This window comes from Plectrocnemia conspersa, unplaced genomic scaffold (assembly GCF_051122295.1).
Source record: "Plectrocnemia conspersa isolate PC_06_02 unplaced genomic scaffold, ASM5112229v1 ptg000001l, whole genome shotgun sequence".
NCBI classification, from domain to species: domain Eukaryota; kingdom Metazoa; phylum Arthropoda; class Insecta; order Trichoptera; family Polycentropodidae; genus Plectrocnemia; species Plectrocnemia conspersa.
The window spans coordinates 11,347,551-11,371,155 of NW_028277165.1; the positions used below are offsets into that span (position 1 = coordinate 11,347,551).

The 23,605-nt window shown below is 33.9% G+C and overlaps 4 protein-coding genes across 5 annotated transcripts in view; 2 read left to right on the forward strand and 2 right to left on the reverse strand.

Annotated features, from left to right (window-relative positions):
- LOC148238859 (ATP-binding cassette subfamily G member 4) overlaps positions 1-6,854 on the forward strand; it is a 33,610-nt gene extending 26,756 nt beyond the window's left edge. The window contains exons 3-10 of the mRNA XM_088183054.1: positions 1,811-1,937; positions 2,026-2,298; positions 3,425-3,611; positions 3,683-3,797; positions 3,871-4,212; positions 5,637-5,801; positions 5,866-6,122; positions 6,187-6,854. Coding sequence (XP_088039180.1) covers positions 1,811-1,937; positions 2,026-2,298; positions 3,425-3,611; positions 3,683-3,797; positions 3,871-4,212; positions 5,637-5,801; positions 5,866-6,122; positions 6,187-6,528 — 1,808 coding nt within the window. The 3' untranslated portion in view covers positions 6,529-6,854. The remainder of the gene's footprint in view (positions 1-1,810; positions 1,938-2,025; positions 2,299-3,424; positions 3,612-3,682; positions 3,798-3,870; positions 4,213-5,636; positions 5,802-5,865; positions 6,123-6,186) is intronic.
- RIOK1 (RIO kinase 1) lies at positions 6,788-9,248 on the reverse strand. The gene is made up of 4 exons (XM_088183064.1): positions 9,111-9,248; positions 7,847-9,049; positions 7,598-7,787; positions 6,788-7,021 (listed from the first exon to the last, which is right to left on the reverse strand). The coding sequence occupies exons 1-4, from the start codon at positions 9,207-9,209 to the stop codon at positions 6,867-6,869; spliced, it is 1,647 nt and encodes a 548-aa protein (XP_088039190.1). The 5' UTR covers positions 9,210-9,248; the 3' UTR covers positions 6,788-6,866.
- A 1,156-nt stretch (positions 9,249-10,404) lies between these two features.
- Arpc1 (Actin-related protein 2/3 complex, subunit 1A) lies at positions 10,405-12,998 on the forward strand. 2 transcript variants are annotated; one of them, XM_088197474.1, is made up of 3 exons: positions 10,405-10,553; positions 10,773-10,849; positions 11,700-12,998. In XM_088197474.1, the coding sequence occupies exons 2-3, from the start codon at positions 10,777-10,779 to the stop codon at positions 12,767-12,769; spliced, it is 1,143 nt and encodes a 380-aa protein (XP_088053600.1). In that variant the 5' UTR covers positions 10,405-10,553; positions 10,773-10,776; the 3' UTR covers positions 12,770-12,998. The 2 variants fall into 2 exon arrangements, with proteins under 2 accessions (XP_088053600.1, XP_088053608.1); XM_088197482.1 differs by having other exon boundaries at positions 10,405-10,542.
- Sec71 (ADP ribosylation factor guanine nucleotide exchange factor Sec71) lies at positions 12,778-23,020 on the reverse strand. The gene is made up of 3 exons (XM_088197458.1): positions 22,662-23,020; positions 13,684-18,518; positions 12,778-13,401 (listed from the first exon to the last, which is right to left on the reverse strand). The coding sequence occupies exons 1-3, from the start codon at positions 22,783-22,785 to the stop codon at positions 13,264-13,266; spliced, it is 5,097 nt and encodes a 1,698-aa protein (XP_088053584.1). The 5' UTR covers positions 22,786-23,020; the 3' UTR covers positions 12,778-13,263.
- Positions 23,021-23,605: the final 585 nt, after the last annotated feature.

The window sequence follows — 23,605 nt, forward strand, 5'->3', positions numbered from 1 at the left end:
GTCATATGCGGTCTTTCTTTGGTACATAGTTATTGTTATAGCGTATCAGAAGAGTGCCGGACTTATTACACAAATTTTAATGATTTTATTAACTCCTGTTTACAGTAGTAGTTTTAAAATAACGATATATAAAGAGAGAGATAGATAGATAATTTATATTAAATCAGTTTTATGTTATTTTACAAAACATAATATTTATTTTATTAAATCTTCTGTTGTAACCTGACAGTCGTAAGTCCAATGTGTTACAATGGGGTAAATATGTACCAATTGAGTAATTCAATCAGATATAATGAATAGCTACAAGTAAGTATTAACCACCAGACTAAAAGTCTGGGAATCAGTGACATCTATATTAACATATTTTTTATGGTTATATTATAGGCTCGAGCCCGCAACCTCAGAGTTACTAGTCTGAGACGTTACGAACTACGCTATTCCGTCCTTAAAATATATATTTAACTTCTACCTTTACCGTTATTTGAATGTTAAATGGTTTGACTATTATTTATGTGGTGTAAATTGTAAATAATTCCAGATTATATAAAGTCTGATAACGTAATTATAAAAGGAAAAACGTTCCTCTTTATTGTACGTTTTTTAAGAAGAAAAAACGCATTACATTGTATACATGAATTGTGCTTACGATGCTTAGAAAGTTTTACTGGTAATTGTATCAATTGTTAAACTGAATCGTGTGTATAACATAATAGAACATTTGTATAATGCATTGCATATTACATACTCATTTTTATTGTACGATGAAATTGACTATATAATTCAACAAAAAACATAAACGATGTTTTCTGCTGAATTATCATATGTTTATCTGCATTACCTTCGAAATCACTATACTTTGGATATAACTAAAAATGTGTTATATTTTTATATACTTTTTTTAATTTCTCTAAATGTTAATTAAAATAAATTAAAAAATTTAGTCATTAATTAATAATACTCAATCTTAAATTTTAAAACATCACGAGGTGCAAACTTATTTTAAAAACGTATGTTACTATTACAAAAAATATTTACCACAATGATTATTATTTTATTAAAAATTCTTCAGCCTTGAATACTGCAGAAAAGCATAGAATCAATCACAAATATAATGAGTTCCTGGTTTAATTCGTCGTTGCTTACTCTTCACTTCAATAAGTTTTTTTTAATAGCGGCCCAACAATATTATATTTGTTTAATTAAGGACTATTCCAGGGCCAGTCTTATTTACACATTTTAAGTATTAATTTAATTTATTTTTAAATGTCTACTTCACTGTTTTGATAAAATTGATTAAAAAACATTAGTAGTCAAATTTTGAGCTCACGTGCTTTTCCATAGAAAGAATTAAATGTTATAATCCACCGCCTTCGCTGTTCCATAGAAAAAGTGAGTACCGTCCATTTCGGAATAAAAGAGGCACCCCCAGGTCATTTAACTTTCTGTATTTCGCACAGTTGCCTGGAAACAAACAACTTGCGTGCTTTGGATGACTACATAAAATTGTTCGTGAGAGAAGCAATCAACTGTTTTTGTGACTGGTTAATTAACATAGCAGAAACTAAAGTATATGTTTAAAGCGAAGCAGAAAATCGCTAGATATCAATGGGACTCTGGGAATATATTTAAATTAATAAAAAATATATGTAATGGTTATATATTGTTGTAAACCATTTTAAAATATTTGTACAATTTAAAATTCGCAAAAAATCAGATTTCTCACAGATAAACACTAATATTGAAGTATATGTATAGAAATAAACTTTAGTATTCAAACTTATTTTAAAAAACAAATTTTAAATCGTTTCAGGAAAAACAAAACCAAGAGAAATACTTAGAAATGTCAGCGGAAAATTCTATTCCGGTCATTTATCGGCCATAATGGGTCCTTCAGGGGCTGGAAAAAGTAGTCTCCTCAACGCACTCTCTGGCTACAGGTAAAATATTATATAATAATATATTATTACAAAGCTTTCTTTTTCTACTATAATATAAAATAAATTATTTTTCTTGTATAAAATACAGATCTGCCGGTGTAGATGGTGAATTTTTGGTAGGCAACAATCTGAGGAACAACCGCGAGTTCCACAAATGGTCCTGCTACATCACACAAGAAGATCTCCTCCAGCCGATGATGACTGCTGGAGAGCTGATGCACTTGGCAGCTTCTTTGAAGCTACCGTCGAATTCCTCCACGATGACCAGGAAAGATACAGTGGCAGACATTCTAAGAAATCTGGGCCTGGCAGAGCACGAGGATACCAGAACGGAGCATCTTTCTGGCGGTCAAAAGAAAAGGTAAAATTAATACGGATGAAAGTGAACTTTAAATCATATTTATGACAGAATCAATCGATCATTGTGTTTACTGATTGTAGTCACGGTTATTGATAGTCAAAAATGTAATACTCGACGCAGAGGTCAATAGCGTGGCACATCCGTGACATATGGATATATAAGTGATTTTTCAAAATCTTAATTGTGTTTGATGTTTAAAAATGTGAACAATTCGCTATTAAAAGTGGTTTTACAAGGTTTTGTGAGAAAAACTTTTTTTGCGTATTCAGTATGACGCGTTAGATAAAACTCTTTGTCTAATTTTAATACTTGCAATGAGGATTTTTGTCAATAATCTTATTATATGGATTCCTTTTTTTTATTGATTTAAAAGTCTGGTAGACATTACGTAGTATTTCGAAGAGATGGCATATTTTAACCCTTTGCACTCGAAATCTTTTGTAGGTAGGTAAACTCGGGAAAATCTGAAAATGTTAAATTCTTATTAAAAATTAAAATTTTATGTATAGAGCATAAATATTAATAAACTAATACCAAACACAAAGAAATCAGAAAAAATAATTGCATTTCTCTAAATTAAAATATCTAAGGAGCGGTTTGGTATTTATATTTCAAGGGACGTCATTTAGATGGAGCAGATGGGGATGATTTCCCCACCACCCCCCTTGAATTTGGACAGAAAACTGCATGTCATTTATTGAAATACTATATATCTTATTAAAATTGAAGTATAAAAAACGACCACTGACTGGCCAATCTTTGCCCCCTCCCCCTCCTAGAAAATCTGAAATGTAAACCAGAAATATGCTGAATGAAGCATTAGAATTTTTTTACCGTAATGTATGAATGCTTTGATCAATGTTTTGTGTCTAAGTACAGTCATATCTGAAAGTTTTTTCAACAAAAATTAAAAAAATATAAAGAAAAAAAAATGTTTAAGAAAAATCTTGTACTATTTTAACTCGACGATTATGCTAGTGAGATTTTTAGTAAAACAAGATGATAAAAAAATAAACAAATTATTGATATTACAATAATTCCAATTATATTAGATTTTCATAGCTTTTTTAATCTTGTGATTTTTTTGAGTATATAAATACTATATATTTTTATTTAATTTTTTTAGATTATCTATTGCGTTAGAGCTGGTCAACAACCCTCCGGTATTCTTCTTGGATGAACCAACAAGCGGCTTAGATCAAGTGACAACAATTCAGTGCGTGAAGGTGTTGAAAATGTTAGCCAGACAAGGAAGAACTGTTGTTTGTACAATACACCAACCTTCAGCCTCTATTTTCGAGCAATTCGATCAGGTATTACAATTAGTTATTAATATTTATACAATAAAAGATCATATTAATAATAAGTAATGTTCAATATTTAGGTGTATATAATAGCTCAAGGCGCATGCATATATCAAGGTGGAACGACAGCTTTGGTACCGTTTTTATCAACAGTCGGATTACCGTGTCCTCAGCATTACAATCCAGCAGATTACGGTTAATTTCTAACATATGCTAATCTAATACTTAATTAATGAAATACATACTAATAAAATATTTATTTATTTAGTAATTGAATTAACTGAGAATCCATATAATGTCAAAAAACTGTCAGAAATAATGGAAAATGGTAAACTTTGCCAAACAATACCTGGTTACGCCAGTTCTAAGATATCTAATGGCTCGGCCGAGAAGGAATTGAACGATAATCCGTTGGATAACGTCAAATTTCAGAGAAGAAACTCTAGCACTTCTATGATTTCTCAGTTTTCAAACATCAGCTCGACAATGGCATGGATTAAAATGAGGAGGATGTCTACAGATTCTGATATTGAATACGCCACTTCTGGATTTACTCAGTTCAGAGTTTTGTTGATTAGAATGCTTTTACAGATATACCGAAATGGCACAGGTGAGATATATATATTAAATACATAGTGACTTATGAATATTGATACAAAAAGAACTGTGTTTTATTCTCGTTCGCCTAACGTCCCTACCTTCCACAGCCCAAGTCTCGTTACTTTTGAGTCCCCTCTTGTATACTTAATTATTTCATTTTCGAAATATAACTCCAAAATAATGCAAATTGTTATTTGCAATCTCTTCGAATTTAATTCCCGGTTCTCCAGAAAACGTTAGTCTAGGGGTGGAATTGATAACGGTGGCGTTTTTCTCATTTCGGACCAATGTGTGTCCTGGGGTAATTGTTGTATACGATGTGTTGTATACGATGTGCTGTTTTTAGTGGATGATCCTGTATCATCAAATTCACTATCGGTTCAATACTCTAATGACTCGTATTCGATAGTCATTGTATTATGCTACAAAACAATAAAATTAATAAATAAAGAAGATATGTGAATCACAAAAACACAATTTTAGTTATCAAAAATATATTCACAAATCACAAACACAATAATGATTATGCAGCTAATTCACGAATATTTTTTTCCCGATTTCTTAAGATTTTACTAACTAGTAATTGTTTGACAAATAAATAAAATATTAATATTATAGAGATGCACGCACTTTGATGACCAAGAAGGAACTGACATGTTTCAATATTCCAGGAAAAAATCAAACTTTCTAGAATCCTAAAACAATAAAAAAATTATAATGTTTGCTTTTGTTGTCCTAAATTACAATGGATAAGAGCTGTCTCAAATAATGAATACAATAATGTATTTTGCTCAAACTTGTCGAATATTAAACAAACATTATTTAAAATGGATATTAATTATGTAAAGAGCGAGGGGGTCAATAAAACATTTCTAACAAACAATTATTTATTCAGAAAATGGTAAATCTTGCTAATCAAATTCAAATTTCAATGGAATGGATACATCTGCTACCTAAACCAGTTCTTCTATGTTTGGCTCTGTTTTGGCTAGTGAAAGTCTCATGTCATTTGTCGCGTCTAATCTGTTTCGGGATGTTTTGCTAGTAAGTAATGTGGAAAAATTCGTATCACACTCATAGATGGTTGTAAATGGAATCAGCAATCTTAGAGCCATCTTTGCAACATCGGGACAGAACTGTACCATGTCAATCCAAAAATCATTGCAACACATTTCACAGAAAATATGTTCTGCACCCCCATTATTTACCAAATCAATAAACTGTTCCTGAATTAAATTGTCTTCCGAAAGCAGATCACTAATGGAGTGTATAAACGGGTTGTTGTACTGACCAGATAAATACCAGCCAATTTTAACTATGTGATCCATTCATTCGTTCCCTCTGAAACCGCTTTACCAGTTTGAGAAACACTGTCCTATAGCAATACACATGTTATACACATCATCGCCGGCTGATAGTATTATTAATCAACAGGTGTTCAGATACAAACGTTCCATCATCTTTTATGTGGAATATTGATCGGCTTGTGTTTCTACGGAACAGCAAACGATGGCGTACAAATGTTTAATCACTTGAAATTCTGTATTGGCATAACAATCTTCTTTGCTTATACACAAATCATGGTTCCGGTATTGGTTTGTAAGTATTAATAAGTGATTTATTTAATTAAGTGTTGAATTTAATATATAATAACTTATTTCAGATCCACAAGAAGTTAAACTAGTGAAGAAGGAATACTTCAACAGATGGTATGGTCTTGTACCGTATTACGCAGCTCTAACAGTATCAAAGCTACCATTGCAGATTGTATTGAACATATTATTTTGCTCGATAGTCTACTTTATGGCAGGATTGCCGCATGAGTTATACAGATTCTTTATATTCTGTCTGGTTGGAAATATCACATCATTGGTTTCTGAAAGCATTGGATTGGCAATTGGATCATTCTTCAGTGTAACGGTATGTTTTTATTTATTCATAATATTAATCTAGGAGATATATTATATTATGTTTATTTTTTTAGAACGGTTGTGCGATTGGACCTTTAGCTATCGCCCCATGCCTCGGCTTAGCTATTTACGGCTTCGATTTTGCTAAAAGCATTCCATGGCTGATGAACGTGGCAATGAAACTATCTTTCATCAGATGCGGAGTCGTCGCTATGGTGTTAACAGTTTTCGGATTTAATAGACAGCCATTAGATTGCGATGACGTCTATTGCCACTTTTCAAAACCCAACGTTCTATTAGAATATTTAGACATTACGAGATCATCGGTGTGGTATGAGATGGGTTCTATGATAGGGATACTACTCTTTTTCAGATCTTTGTGTTATTTAGGCCTCAGACACAGATTTGCTACATAGCTTGATATAAAATATTTTATATATTGTGATACGTATATTATAAAAATAGAACACTAATCTTATTTATTTATGTTTGCCGAGTATCTGTAGTTAGGATTTATTTTAGTTTAAGTAGCTTAGTGTCTTATTTAAGGTGAGATTAATGGACTGAAGAATGCATTAAGTTTATTATTTTTTAAATACCAAATTCGGCGTTGATTAAGAAAATTCGGTAAGTTTTAAGTTATTATATTGAAGAAATATTAAAGTATGCAGGTTAGTTTTAATTGTATTTTATTAACATTATGTATTTATAAACGTTTTAAATAAATTTATAAGAAATTAAATATGTGTTAATTTCATTTCTTGGCTTGTTTCTCTTTTCTTTTCTTTATATGTTTCTTGGTTTTTACTTTTCGTTTCTCTGCTTGTGCTACTTTGATGGCTTTCTTCCTAGCTTTCCGACTTTCAGGAGATTCATCTCTGGGTCTACCGCCAGCGTTGTAACTCTTATCTGAAGACAATGAAAATTTAATAGATTAATTTACAATTTAATTATTTTACTGATAAGGATTTTAAAAATAAAAAAAAAATATTTTCTGAGAATTTATTTATCACATTGAAATAAAAACGACGTAAGTAATATTAATTATAATGAATGTATTCAAATTTATAAAATATAAATTTTAAACCAAAATTTTTGTTTTGATTAAAAAGTTCCTAACTATAATGTAAACACTTAATCTGTGAGCCGATTGTGTACGAGCGCTATTAAGTAAAAGCTGTCGATTTTTCGCATATATATAATTTTTAATAGTGTTTCGCTAAAATATTTATAGCACCTTCAATTTACATTAGATTTAAATTATTATTTTTGTTCACTGTAAAATACAATATAAAATTAAAGTTTTACAAAGACATAAATATGATTTCTAATAGTGATTCATCAATGAATGATACTTTTTAAAACAGTTACCTCTGTGGAGTACCACTAGAACGGTTATTACATTTATTAATTATGAGTTGAGTTATCTTTGTTACAAAAATGTGCAAATTTGTTGTACAGCGATATTGACAAAGTTATAATTACCTTTATCGTCTCCTGATTCATCATCACTACCAGTTTTCTCAGAATCACTATCAGAACTACCATCTTCTAATATCTCTGGAGTAGTGACAGCTCCAGACAAATCTGATTTTAAACCAGTGATCGTTTTATATACTAAATCATCACCAGTTCCTGCTTTAGCTAATCTTATGTCTCGTTCAATATCTATTACCTGAAAAAAAATATTAATTACAAAATATACTAAAATTTTATTTAACGAATAAGACGAACCTCATCTAATCTTTTAGGAATGAATGCATTCTTGAACACTTCTTCTTCAATTTTTTCTTGCGCAGTCATTTCGTCGAAACTTCTTTGTTCCATTGTATCGGAAACTTTTTCTAAATAAGTCTCCATATTTTCTTCTGTTATACTAGGATCGGTGATGAAATCGAACAATTCTTTAACTGTCATTGTTGCGACGCCCTTTTTTCTAAAGAACTCCGATATGTTTGTGCAATCTTTTCTAAGGAACAACAATGCTTGTGGATGATCATGTTCGACGGATTGCGATACGTCTATAATAATTATTTTTCCTTTGTGATATAATATATTAAATTCTGAAAGATCGGCGTGGACAAGTCTACATTTATTGTATATCTTCCACATCATGGTAATACAATCCCTATATAAAGAACAAGCTTTAGAAGGCGTCAATTCGACGTCTTTTAATTTAGGAGCAGGCCATCCTTCTTCACCGATGAATCGTATTACTAAGACGTGACCTCGTAAAAGAATCGGTTCAGGCACATCGACTCCTTCGCCGTACATTCTAACCAGGTTACGCATTTCCTTTTCTGCCCAAGTTCTAACCATTTTCCTCGGATTCGATTTACAATATCCATGCCTAAATCTATACTCTCCAGTGACGTATTTATCGCGATCTTTAAATACTAGAATGGACGTTTTAAATATTTTAATAGCATAATCTCTTGCATCTTTAGATGTCGCATGATATACATTAGCTTCTTTGCCGGTGGAAATACAACCGTTAATTTCCATTATAGTTCCTTTATTCAACAATTTAAATATAATCATTCTCGTTCTAGGATCCATGACTTGTTCAACGGTAGCTCTATCGTGCTTATCCTTAATTCGTAACCTGTCATTGTCGGATTTTTTATTGCTCTCATTCAAATAGTTGTTCACGGAGTTTGATAAATATGGGAGTTCATATTTATCGACGTTAATCTTATTTGTATACTTTTTAAAGAATTTATCGGCAGGTTGAAATGAAGTCACTTTATGCGAGTTCGTTTGCGAGTTAGGATTGCTGTTGTTAATCGTTAAAAGTTTACATTTTCCAGATACGCCGTCTAATTCGACATCCCAATCATCGTCATCGTCATAGTATTCATTATCACTTTCATATTCTTCTTGATCATCACAATCCTTTATATCCGAGTCATTTATATTATCGTGTTTATCGTTAATCTTAAATAAAATAAATAAAGGTCATGATACATGTTATAAACTAAAATATAATGCAACTTACAATTTTTTTTGGACTAAAACTTTTATTTGCATCTAATTTTTCGTCTTCTGCGTCACTGTATCGTCCAGATTCATCTAATATTTCAACAGCGGTAGTCATTCTGACATGTGTTAAACACGTGGATACAAATGAGCGAGTGAAGCTGACAGTTCTGATTAGACCTAAACACCTGTTTTTTGACCATACATTAAAAATAAACTAAATAAAAAAAAATATTCAGTTTTTAATTATATAATTTATCATTGATACATTTATAACATTTTTTGTACAAAAGTTAGGTAGTAAAAGTAACGTTCTCAGACTATCAGTTACATACACCCATGTGCTAAAAAAAATATTTGTAATATTAATATGAGCTCAGTCGATAATAACGTGTTATACAGAATGGTCCAATTCAAGTTAATTATGTTGGCAGCACTGTAAATCAGATAGCTGTTAATAATCACGCGTGTTCAAAGTGTCAAATATCAGTTTGCAACAACACATGTACGTAATAAATCGCTAAACCATCGCCCAATGCGTTAAAATTGTTTAATTTTTATTCAGAAATAACAATTCTGTACGAGTTTTGTATCAAAATTTACTGCCAGATTATGGTCAATTTCGTCGTCCTACTGAGCGAACAGTTCGCACCGTAGTGAAAAATAATACTGGAAGCGTTAGAGATAAGGTAAGGCATGTGCATCATCGTGACACCCGTTCAGCCGAGAATACATTTTACATTTTCAGATATTGAGGCAAAAGCTAAAATCCTGACTGACTGTGAAGAATATCAGCAACAAACTTCAAGCCAACGCAAGCAAAATTCTAAGTAAAACTATTACAGCATTTCTACTACGCTCGATGAAGTAGAAAATCAAATTCTTATAGAGCAATTTTAAAGTCAGGTATTTATTGTCATAATTGATCATATATTATCCGCCTTAGCTAAACGTATTTATTTCACTGAAATGATACGTTTTAAAAAATATTTTCGGGATAAATTAACGTTTTTTTTGTGAAGGATATCCCGAGAATTTTTGGTTTAGAATCAGGGACGTCATTTTAGCTTTTTCAGTCGGAGGGCAAACGTTGGCCAGTTAGTGGTCGTTTTTTTAATATTTCAATTTCATTAAGATTCATTAAATTACAATAATTTATCTGGCCAAATTCACAAGATGGAAAATGACTCCACCTCTAGGCCTAAAGGACGTACTTGTGTTTTAACAAATCAACGTTAACATATATTTTAAATTACTTTTAGAAGACCATTTATTTATGAATGGTAATGCTCGATTTGAATACTGTTAAGACCACTCTCCGATGACAAACGGCGGGTGGGGTCTACCGGCGTGAAATCTCTCGCATTCGCGTTGACGGACCAGAGTCCGCGAATTGCTAATTATTCGCATTATTCACACAAATTCTACACCTTTCGATTGGATTTACCCAGGTCAATCACCAGTACACCATTTATTCAAAATGACTTAACCATTTCTGTTTAACTGAGATTGAAATCAATGTGTCACTCACTTCCTTTAACTCGTTGATAAGCGTTTCGATTAGCCAGTGTAAACATTCGTTCAATCCAGATACGGATATGGTTTTAGTCACACTGTTAACGAATAAGATAATTCATTTATTATTAGCATGAAACTAAATGCGCAAAATTTTATTTTACAGCACAATGTCTCAGATTTTCACGTTCGGCGATTCTTGCAGTCCGATTTCTTGCCATTCTTGGAATAAGGATCGCACTGGTATGTTATGTATTTATATTTAAGCAATATGTCATTGCATTTTGCTTTTGTTAAATTCTCTCGATCAAAGCTTTATTTTTTCTAAACTGAGCTTTTTTTCTGATATTTAGTTTTAAAATCGAATACTACGGGGCTAGTTCTTGGATTGGCTCCAACGAGACTTTTAGATTACTTTTATCACTCAGAATCAATTTTTGCATAGTCTCCGTTCCAGCGCTCTAGAAAAATAACATTTTGCTTAAGTGCACTGACTCGTTTAGGTCTGCTTCGTTGATTTGCTTGTAGATCGAAAATGATGAACACTTGCCGGAGTGTCAGACATGCATCATCATACTAAACTCCTGATATTATCAACGAATTTTAATGAGTCACCCCTTTCACCACTTAAAAAACAAGGAAAGTGTGGTGGTTATTTTAAGCTACTACTGTGCCTTCGTGTTGCATGCCTAATTCGTACTAACATTAGTGAATCACACTTCATACTATATAACATTTTTATAGTATTGGTGTTAATAAACTATGCAAATATAAATAGAAAACGCAATGACTTATTATTATTAAAGTGCGATTCAACAGAGAATTATTTTAAGAGATTTATGCATTTAATTAAATATTTTGTTCCATAAAACAATTTGTTTGTACATTTTTGTAAGGTAACTTCAGAAAAAGAATTTGTTGTAAAGAATTATTCATGAGGTGTTCACTGTTTTGACCAATGCTCGCTCGCACCTAATCTGTCTAATAGTATTGCACAAGCAATTCGTTTTATGGAATTATTATTTTATATATTGTTTAAATTGTCCTCTTATTATAACATATCAAATTATATAAAATATTATTATTATTACAGAAATTGCCATTTCGCCCAATAACCATGAAGTGCATATATACAGAAAGGACGGCTCCGATTGGAAGCTGATCGATAATCTCAATCAGCACGATTTGAGAGTCATGGGCATTGACTGGGCGCCGAATACTAACCGCATTGTGACATGCGCCGTGGATCGCAACGCTTACGTTTGGACTCAAAGCGAAGATAAGAAATGGTCGCCTACTTTAGTACTATTACGCATCAACCGAGCTGCGACTTGCGTAAAATGGTCTCCACTAGAGAACAAGTTCGCGGTTGGCTCCGGAGCTCGATTAATTTCTGTATGCTATTTTGAGAAGGAGAACAACTGGTGGGTTTCTAAGCATATTAAAAAACCGATTCGATCCACCGTTACGACTTTAGATTGGCATCCGAATAACACGTTGCTGGTCGCCGGCTCCACCGATTTTAAAGTCAGAGTCTTCTCCGCTTATATAAAAGACATAGAAGATCAGCCGAGTCCGAGCGTTTGGGGCACTAAAGTACCTCTCGGTCAAATGTTAGCGGAGTTCCCGAATTCGCCATCCGGCGGCGGATGGGTGCACAGCGTCTCGTTCTCGGCTGACGGCAATAAAATAGCATGGGTGGGACACGATAGCTCAATCAATATAGCAGACGCTAATAAAACCGGACCCAGGGGCGGGCCGGCCTGTATTAAACTCAAGACTGAATATTTACCATTTTTGGGATGCGTCTGGGTCACTGCCAACTCGATCGTCGTGGCCGGTCACAGTTGCATACCCTTGCTTTATTACGTCGACGATGACGATCAGATCAAGTTCGGCGCTAAGCTGGACAACACGCAAAAGAAGGAGGCCGGAGGTCTGTCCGCCATGAGGAAGTTCCAGTCTCTGGACAGGCAAGCCAGGATCGAATCTAACGATACCAACATCGACTCCATACATCAGAACGCGATCACTTGCTTGTGTTTGTATCAAGGAGTGAAAGGGAACGCAAACAAGTTCAGCACTTCGGGCTTAGACGGACAGTTGGTGATTTGGGACTTGCAGTCTTTGGAAAGTTCCATTCAAGGATTGAAGATTAAATAATTCCAGAATTGAGTGAAAATTATATTATATATATAAATACAGCGTTTAATTATATTATACATACGCGCGAGTTATATGTACAGTAAAATCTCTTTTATTAAGAAATGAGAAAATGTGATTTTGTATTTAATTAACCGAGGTGTTACTGTACATATTCCCCATCTATCGTTAGATATTTTCAATTTATTAATGTTACTTAATAATTTCAAAATAAACGTAATCAATTAAATAAGTTTTTTAATCAACTAAGGTTAGATACAATATGATTGTTTTCGATAAAACTAATTGCACAATCGAAATGATTTTGCAGTCATTTCCAAATAAATATATAATCTTCATATAATAATAGAAAAAACATGTAACAAACTACTAGATATACCTTCTATTATAATATTTTCAAATGTGTAAAACAATTTTGACTAAGTTTATAGGATGTATTGTGTTTAACTTTAACGTTAATAGTACCTATTATAACTATGAAAAAGGCCAATACGCTAGGTACTAGTAACAATTTTAAAAACAGGACCGATTCTGATAAACACTCTGCGGAGCACGGATCTCAACTCTGGCTTGAGGTCAAAACAGGTAATCTCACACAGCAGAGGGTAGTAACTTGACACATGGGTGGCAAACTGCAAAGAATAACATTGTTAAAATATGCACATTTTAAAAATATATATGTACAACAATATACAAGTGAACTAATACAACTGAATAATGTTTTAAACCATAATATATATCAAATACATTAAGTTGCTCATAAAAAATTGAAACAGTATCTTGCCAGCTTTTTTAAAATGGCTGCTGTGCCCGTTACAATGTTATTACTACTTTAAATTCATATCAGAAATTAAAACATTATTCGGTTATTCTTTGGTCCAATTATATAAAGCAAATTTAAAATATATAAATACCCTGTCATCAGGCATCTTTAGAATTCTCGTTAGCACCAATAACAAAAGCGATGTCCAAGAGTCTCGGTGGGCTTCGCTGCCTAAGTTTATGAAGTACTCGAGAGCTTCTTTGCTAACGCTGATCAACCGCTGTTCGATTCTCGGCCAATCGGCGCGCCGAGACTCGTCGCTGTACATCTTGAATAATATCCTGAGCACGCAAGCCAACGATTGAGTCTCTTGTTTCAAAAGGTTCGGTTTAACCGATCCTTTAAAGTTCGCCTTCCAAAGAATGTTTCTCTGGTCGTTATTCGAGTTAAACGCTTTAGCAAATCTGTGACTTTGGAGTAAGCAATCCGTGAGTTGGAAGAGGTGGGGCGAACTCAACAATCTATACATTCCCTGTTCTTCTCTTTGGCATTCCGTTGTTCCGCCTACGCCTCCAGCCATGTCGGCAACAGCCAGTGCTAAAGTCTCGGCATCTTCCTTACGCGAAGTAGCAGGGAAGAAGACTATATTATCGATAGTTTGAATCAGCTCCAATTGAACAACACACTTGATCAACAATCCGTTGAACATCGTATTGCCTCCTTTAGCGTCCTCCGTTGATATAGATCCCGAAATTTGGATACTGGGTCGTTTCAATATGCCTTGTTTGATCGACGGTATATCACCGTTTTCGACGTGATTCTTACTCGAATCCGGTCTCCAAGTCAGCAGCGAATTCGGAATAGTACTATTAAAAATATCCAACATGCACTGACACGTCTTATCCCAAGTCACTTCGTCAAATTTCGAACCGTTTGATATAACTAAATTTTCAAGGCAATTGGTACCGGATCTAGCCAGTTGTTCATTATCTTGCTGAACGCACCAATGCAACTGCGCGTACAACTGTTCCAGTAGCAGAGATCCAAGAACGTCGAAGTATTGAGTGAACACGTCCACAATAGCATAAAGAGCGTGATTGCACGTAGTAGTCATCCATTCGTTTTTTTCCAACTGATGTTCGGGCAATTTCATGTTATCGAATATCCTGAATAAGATGTTGAACAAATCTCTCCACCAATGCGGTTTGAATGAATCTCCGTGCGTTTTAACAATCTCAAACAGAACGGTCAAACCGCGCGTGCGCACGTCGAGTTTACATCTTGATACGACACACGATAGAGAAAATAGAAGTGGGAACCATCCTCGCAGCCAAACTCTATCTTCTTCGGGCGCACCCGCTTCCATTTCCATACCAGCGTGATCTGCGAACAATTGCGGAGAAGTACTCACGCTCAAAGCGCAAGTTCTCACTAATCGAATAGCTTCCATTGACGTATCGGGAAATTTTGCGTTGCAAGCGAATTCAGAGAGACACTTGACAGCATCTTGGAAAGAGTCTATCATCGCGGGGAATTGTTTTTCGTACAATTCGTTGATTATTTTACCAGTCGTTTGGAAAGCTAAATCTACGATTGCTTCGTCATTATCGCCGGCAGCTAAGTGAAAGACGGAGAAGATGTTCTTCCATCCGGATCTGATGTTATGAGCTTGAGAGTTTACCATCTGTGCCACGCATCTCACAACCATATCTCTAATCGTCGGCGACATGTTTTTCTTCATTATATGCTCGAACGGTCTTAAAAAATCTTTTTGGAATCTAAAATTGGCAAACTCTCCCTTCTCTATAAATTTCATCGACAGCTGCCTCAATGAATCGACCGCAAAGAACGATATGTCTTCATTATTATTACATCCGACGGCGTTAAAATGCTCTCCCAAAACTTGCCAAATCCTCGACCATTGCAATCTGATCCTTCCCATGTTGTAATAAGATATTTCGACGATCTTTTGTAGCGAGAACATCCTGGGATTGACGGGGTGATTGAGTTCGTCCAGCGATACTTGACACAGAGCTCTCACAAAGTCGACTATGGCGTCGCCGTCCAATCTTGTCGATCCAGTAAATATACGATCCACGGCTACGACGACACTTTGAGAGCTCGTTTCTCCGATGTGTTCTTTAACGCTCGGATCGAGAATCAGCAGATTTAATTTCAACGGATCAGGCTGAGGTTTGTTGCCTGAACTCGAAAGATATTGAGGTCGGACTCCAGTGCCGATCAACTGCGCTAATTCCAACTGCGAGATACATTTAACGATATCGAGCCAACTGCTTCCCAAATAATTACCATCCGTATGGGCCACCGTGATTAAAGTCTTGATGGTGTCGATATTTTTAGCTTTCATTTCTGTGATAGGCGAATTCGCAGTCAAAAGCGTGAATCTGGCTAAAGCTTGAACGTACGCGTCCCGTTCGAGGCTCATATGGAATATGCAAGCTATACGAATAGCACAACGAATGCCATCTAAACATAAAGCGGCTATCTCAGGATCGTCGCAGTCTTGTAACCCAACAGAAAATGCTGCCAAAAAAGGCGTCCATGCCATCTTAAACATAGGCCTCACGTGTTCTAAATGCTTAGCTGTTGTGAATGACATTTGAACATGAGACACCGATTCCATAAGATTCTTAGCAGCTGTAGATATCACTTCCATCTCCATATTCCAAATGAACTTCCTCTTCTTTTCGTTAGCGATCATCTGCTTTCCCGGTTTATTGATTGTCGATTTCATCTTAATCTCATTTCCGGCGATCTCGTCGTATATTTGTGACAAATATTCTCTTGGCAAATCGTTATTGTCGCTTATGCCGCTGTTTAATTTAATATATTGCTCTTTAGTCATTTTGTTTTTTACTTGAGGCGAATGCAAATCAGTCGTCAGCATGATGACAGAAAATGCGAGAACGTATACGGTATCGGCACTGGTGAATAAAGCATTATTCGGATTACACTCGCAATATCTAGCTGCGAACTTTTCCATCAAACGGTCGATCTTCTGAGCTTCGCCAGGTAATCTGAAACCATCTAAGAAATATCTCAAAGCTGCGACGATATCTAAATCGCAGAAATTCATAGCGTCCACGTAAGCGTACATCACTTCTTTACTGTGATCGTCGTTCTCTCCCAAAAACTCTCCGATAAACGTTTTATCCAAACGATCGTCGCAATGCAACCAATCGGCCATTTCTTTAACAGTCTTTCCCAGCAAGCCTTGCTCTTGCAAGAATGCGATGCCTTTTTTCGGTTTCCGATTGAACATCTCAATACCCGATTCCCAAACCTCCTTCTGTTGTTTTAAAACTTCAAACTGCTCCGGCGAATCGAGAACTTCGCGATTGCCCACAACGCTCGACTCCGTGGAATGTAAACTGACACTAGATCCTCCATGCGATTTTAAGCTCTGATGATCGTTCTCTTCCCTTACGACTCTTTCGCCTAACGTCGTCTGCGAGTTAGGATTGACGTACAAATCTTTACTCCATTCGACCATGCATTTCAAAATCGAAACCAAACATTCTAATCCTCTTATTCGCATCGACTTTTCCTGATTCGGCGTAGCTCCTAACTCTAAAGCTTGTCTTCCCTGCGCGATTTTAGACAAATCGTTCACCAATCTTTGGAACAGATTGGCCGCTGAGAGATCGCAATCATAATTAACGTAAATATCTACGACGCTCTGAGCGTCACCGCAGATCCTTGTCAAAGCTTGTATAACCATCCATTTATGTTCGAATGTAGAGCTGGACGTTTCTAAAATATTCATAAATATTTCTTTGAAAAACACTTCAATTTGCATTTTCAGATGCATCTTAAAATTCGAGAGGAGAGCGAGGAATATCGTCAACGAAAGCTCAAACACCTCCGGTATGGAACTGACCCCATTTTTAGACAATGCGACGCAAAGATACTGTTTTATGGCTGTTATAAACATCTCGTTACCTCGAAACACAGGACCAGCGTTTTGCAAGATGGATAATAGCAGATGCAGTGATAATATTTTGGATCTGAGCTCGTGAGATTTTGGATCAGGCGTACCGTCAGGGAGCGGTTTCATTGATAGCTTGCACAAAGCTCGGAATACTAAAAAGGCATCTTTTTGCAAGACGTGCGTAAACTTTGCAGTCACTGAATTGTCGTTTTCTGATGGAGTTTCGACACTCTCCTGCGAAGGCATCCTTGGGATCGTCTGTTCGTTATTATGTTCACCATTAAGACTAGCAGTATCGTTACTGACAGGTCGTGTATCAGTTTCTTCCGACATAGTATTTCCAGCTATTCTATTCAAGGAGTTTTCAATGATTGTATCTACTATTTCTTTAGCGATACTCTCTGCCGCTTCTTTACTTTCAGGAATGATAGTTTCGCTATTCGTTACTTCTATATTTATATTATTGGGTAATATTTCTTCTTGTATCTTCGGCTTAGTTTCTATTGGAGGGATATCGACGGCGTTTTCCATCTTGGTAAATATGACGTTAAGCATTTGCGTCAAAGTGGCTCGAGCCGTAGTTTGATTGATCAAGTTGCGACTCGCCAAATAGATATTGTAACAAGTGCGCACAGCCAATAGAACAGTGCCTTCGTGAACTTCGACATGTTGACTAGTAACGACGGTGAGCAATGCCTTGATGATTTGTAACTGTACGCCCTCGTCGGTTTGTGGCCCAGAAAAGCATCCGCATATCGATTCGACTATTCTATCGATGAGCAACTTTCCCGGTGTCGTCGAGTCTGGAATGTTGCCCGTCAGATGACCATATGCTATCAGCTTCTGTAGACAGTCTAATGCGGTGACGACGATGCGGGATGCTTTGCTTTGACATGCTAGTTCGAATGGTAAAAAGTATTTTTCAGCTGTAATGATATTAGTTTCGTCGTTCTTTGGGAGCGGTAGCGTTCCCGATGGTTGAGGCTCTCCATCATCTTTTTGCCCACTGTTTTTCAACTCATTTTTGATATCCTCTGAAATAATACAAATAAAAATTAATAATAATTATATAGACAATTATTTAAATTACAATATCATGGCATAAATTCAGTTATTTTTCAGAATGTAATTAAAATAATAATTTAAGTAATACAACAAATGGCTTCAAAAACAAGTAATACTAGCACTAATCAATGTAAAATCAGTGCCAATTGCTGCCAGATTAATGAAATCGAATATACGTTACTGAAACATAAAATAAAAGTTAGAAATCGTTTTGAACGATGCGAAAGAAAAAACGTGTTGATAAAATAATATACAAAAAAATATACACTTATATAAATATATAAGTTTAATATTAATAGTTTGAGTTGTTAAAAGCGAGATTCATAGAACTCGTCTATATCACTAAAGCAATTATCAGAAAGGTCCGCTTTTGTTATTATCTTAGAAACAGACGTGCATTGCTTATTTTTGCGAAGTTTGAATCTATTGTTTTGAAACGTAAAGATTGTTGATCAATATTTTAGTAAATCAGTACAATCACACTAATCTCAGCTGATTTTATTTCTTGTAATTTTAATTGCGAACATGTAATTCTGTGTAAAACAAAGAATAAGATGGAATCGAGCTCTGTCTGCATCAAATTTGTTCCAAATATTATTAGTTACACACATAAAATCGAATTAAATTATATTTTTGTTTTCAATAGATAAAATTTATTTTAACTATAAATTAAAAACTATCGTGAAAAAGTAAATATGAATTACCAAAACAGTTATTTTGCAGTGGTAGCTTTGTAGTATTAGCAAAAGTGCACTTTTAGGAAAAATTATCGATGGGAAATTTCTAGAGTCCCGAAACACTTAATATTTAATTTTATGCGTTTTTACATATCAATAATATTCATTTTGAGACCTAAAAAGATGCAGACCTGAAGTGAAGAAGTACAAGTTCAGTAATTTTATTTGTTCAACGCAGCATTTCAGCATTTAAAACTAATTTTATTGTCAGTAATTTGACTTTATTTTAATCAAAAAATAATTATCATTACTTTTATAGAAAAAAACATTGAATTCTATATATACTTTTTGGAGAAAAACACGATTAATTTAAAATATTATTGTTTGTGCTATTTAGCAGTAATTAAATACATTTTAATTATTATGTTATATATTTCTTTCATGTGATTTATTAAACCAAAATAAAGTGTTTTTCTTCATCAATACATATTTGTCAGGTTAACTCAAATAGCGATAAATGATTGTTTTCTAAAATGTAGTTTATGACTTTTTATATCAATCTTATTATACAAGGGGTAAATAAATAAGAATTGGTCAAAAATAAATTTAATTTTCAAATTTCTTTGCATATGTTATAATCGTGAATAGAATTGTGATTGGAATATATTTTATAGTCACGTATTATACATAAATAATAACTATATTTTCTAATATTCTATTATTATATCATGTACATACTTGACCTAAATTTCACATACTTTCTGTCACATATCATATTATAATAAATATCAAAAAAATATAAATATTTCAGCAGACGTAAATTTGGAAACTTTAGTGGTGATTTTTTGCATTCGCGATAATGTATTTGGAGGGGGTAGGTGGGGGAATTTGCCCCTCCCTTGAATTTGGCCACAAAAATGCATGTCATTTAATGAAATACTATGAATTTTGACGGCTCATTCTAAATCAGAAATTTTCAGAATATCCCTCAAACTAAATCTATCTCGAAAATATTTTAAAAAATATGGCCTTTCAGTGAAATTATATCGAAATACATTATCACCGGTAGATTAATATTTTTACCAGTGAAACTATAATTTATATGGCAGGTGATTGTAGAATTATATTATTTAAAATTTTTCATACATAGTAATATATACATTTGCATACTTATCATTATTTATTTACATTCGATGTATAAATATTACAGTGAATATGTATTTTTCGGTGAAGTTATAGTTTCACTAGTGAAATCCATAATATATTTTCACCAGTCGATACATATTTCTACTATCAAAAAAATAAAATTTAACTGATAGGCACTAGTGAAATTATATGCTGCTATAAAATGTCTATGAAACTCAATTTGACAGCTGCGTAACGTCCATTTGCGGTTCAAACCCAAACCTAACCTAATGAAAGTTCTAAAACTAATTATACTTTTAGAACTTTTATTAGGTCAAGTTCAAAATACAAACTAAGCCGACTCATCTCTTAAGGAAAAAAAGTGGAATAGGAAGTACAGACAAGCGTCGCATTTTGCATATTGCAGCATAGTTTGTCTGCACTTCGATGTATTCATATAACAAGGTAACACGTACACACGGTGTACATCACAGGAAAGCAAAGAGATTCTAATATGCTACAAACTAATGAATTATACAATATATAATAACAATTCTTTCAAATGATAACATAGTCAATAGAGCAACATTCTCTATATGACCGAAATTTCATCATCCTAAATCTTTACATTTGACGCATTATTATATAATAACAGCATTTCATGTCTTAAATCATGCTTCTGATTACACAGTGCAAGCAAAATTAATAAAATCGTGCTGTCCCCATCACAGTGGGAACGCTCGGTAAGAGTAAGCATATTAAAACCGCTCGGTAAGCATATTCAAACCGAATTTTGGTCAATAAGAGGGCGCAAAAACAATTATCCCTTCTCAGAAGTCAAAACTTCACGTCAAAAACAATAAAATTGTGTTGATCCGATTGTGTGGAACGCTCGTTACCGAGCGTGTCCACCCCAACGATATGCTTTTATCCCACTGCATCTGATATGATTTTACTTAAATCGCATATTTTTAAAAATATTTTCGGTATAGATTTAAGACTGTTTCTTTAAGATTTTCTTTGAGGGATAACCCGAGAAATTCTGGTTTAGAAACAGAAACGTTATTTCAGCTATTTTTACCTTTTTTAATATTTCGATTTCATCAAGATTCATAGTATTTAAATAAATGACATGCATTTTTCTGGCTAAATTCAACGGGGGGAGAGGAGGTAAATGCCCCTCCCTCGCAAATGACTTTTTTTGATGATATTTTTGCATTAATTTTGCTATAAGCGTCTGGAATGATTTTAAATTATATTTATATTTTTAACTTCAACTGGTAGATGATCTATTTTATTTATTTTATTTTTAACAATGCAAAGATTGATTGACTGTAAGTATAATTGGTTTAAATCATATGAGAATATTACTAGGTTGTGAATAGATGAAAGGGTAATAAGTATTTTGATATTGTAGTGCTTGATAGGTTGTTACATCTCGTGTCAAACAGTGTATAGGCGCATACAAAGCTTCAAAGTTAATATTTTCCTTTATAATAAATCTGTCGAGTTTTACTATTATGATTCGATGCTTTGCAACTCCAATTGCGGTGTTTGGAATTAAAATATTGTTGAACAAGCAGATTTGGGAGGTGTACAGACAGAGTGGAAAATAAAGGATGGCTGTACTTTAATTCTAACCATTCTGATCAAATGTCATAATAAATTTTCATCCCAAATTTTTTTTTTAAATATTTTTAATTATATGTTAGGCTGAACTTTAATATATTTTTGCTATGTTCTTGTGTCTATGACCTTGATGATGATAAATAATGATTTACTGTCTTGCAAATAAAGATAACTTGGCTATTTCTCTTGGAAATGATAAAAACCTATGATATTTACTTACTATGCATTGATTAATACTCTAAATCCAAAGGTCAAATGAGACATTTGGTTGTTAAACGCATTAATGCATAAAGCCGTAAATTTGTCTTTAAGCTAGATTTTGGGTCGAGGTCACACTAAAAGACTAGTGCAAAAAATGAATTTTACATTAAGTAATGCTTTCAAAACAAGGTGTGAAATTGAGGTTTCAAGTTTAAACAGAATTTTAAAAATCTTTTGCACAGTAGCGCATAGCATAAGGTCAGACAATTATCAGAATTAGAACAAATTGTCAGGTTTAAGTAATCCTACTGGATTCTTGTTAATTTTAAAGATGAACGAGTTAATAATTCTAGAAGTATTTAATAATTAACTATTATGAAATAAAATGACACTGCAAAAGTGACAAGTGATCACAAGGCGCATAAAAGTGAAAGGATACATGCAAATAAATGATATACAAATATGAAAAATTCATTATACCTAGTGCCACCTCGCAGGCTTTCTTCAATTGGGAGTGGTGTGACCTTTTGATATCTTTGTCGTTCAAGATTCTCTCTAGCGCTCGAACGATAAACATTTCTTTCGTTTTTAAGTTAGTTTGCATCGTAATTAGGTATTTGACTGCTTAAATTATGCATTCCAAGTGGTGAATGGTGTGAGGTGTTACCGATTTGTCAAACATTTCCCACTTTGGTCAGATATTGGATTCAAGCGGTCGTCGGCGGTTCGATCGGACGCTTAGCGGCGAGATGTCATCTCGTATGTGCTCTAGTTAGCATTCAATATTGATACGACGATGAAACACATCACCAGCACGACATACTTCAAAGTTCGGTGTTGCCAACGTAAAAAATTACCAACGTCAAACGTCTAATTGAGTCGATAATTGAATGTCAAAATACGATAAATATAAACACTTTGCGACGCAGTTTATTTTTAAACGTTGTAGTGCATAATAATTAATTGAAAATAGGGTACTTGTTAATTAAATCGGCGTCACGCTCAGAAACTATGTTGTTATGAACATGTTCTCTGGCTTTTGGTCCTAAGCTGAACAAAAACGTTTTACTACAATAATACATTTAAAACTTAGTTTTTTATCACCGTGCGCGTGTTTATTCCCCAAACATCGATTAAAACTCCCAATTAATCGTTCATCAGTGTCGTTGATAACACTGAATAACACGACGACACTGATAAACAGTTAATTGCGATTTTTAACCAATTTTTGGGGAATAAGAACGCGAAACGGTTATAAAAATTAAGTTTTAAATTTTAAAACATTTTTATGTAGCAAAACATTGTTGGCCACTTTCGCAGACATTAGGGCCGATAAAATACACGTTCATAACTATCGGTTTCTGAGTGTAGCGCCGATATAATTAACAATTACTGAAAATAGTTTAATTTAAAAACTTTCCTTA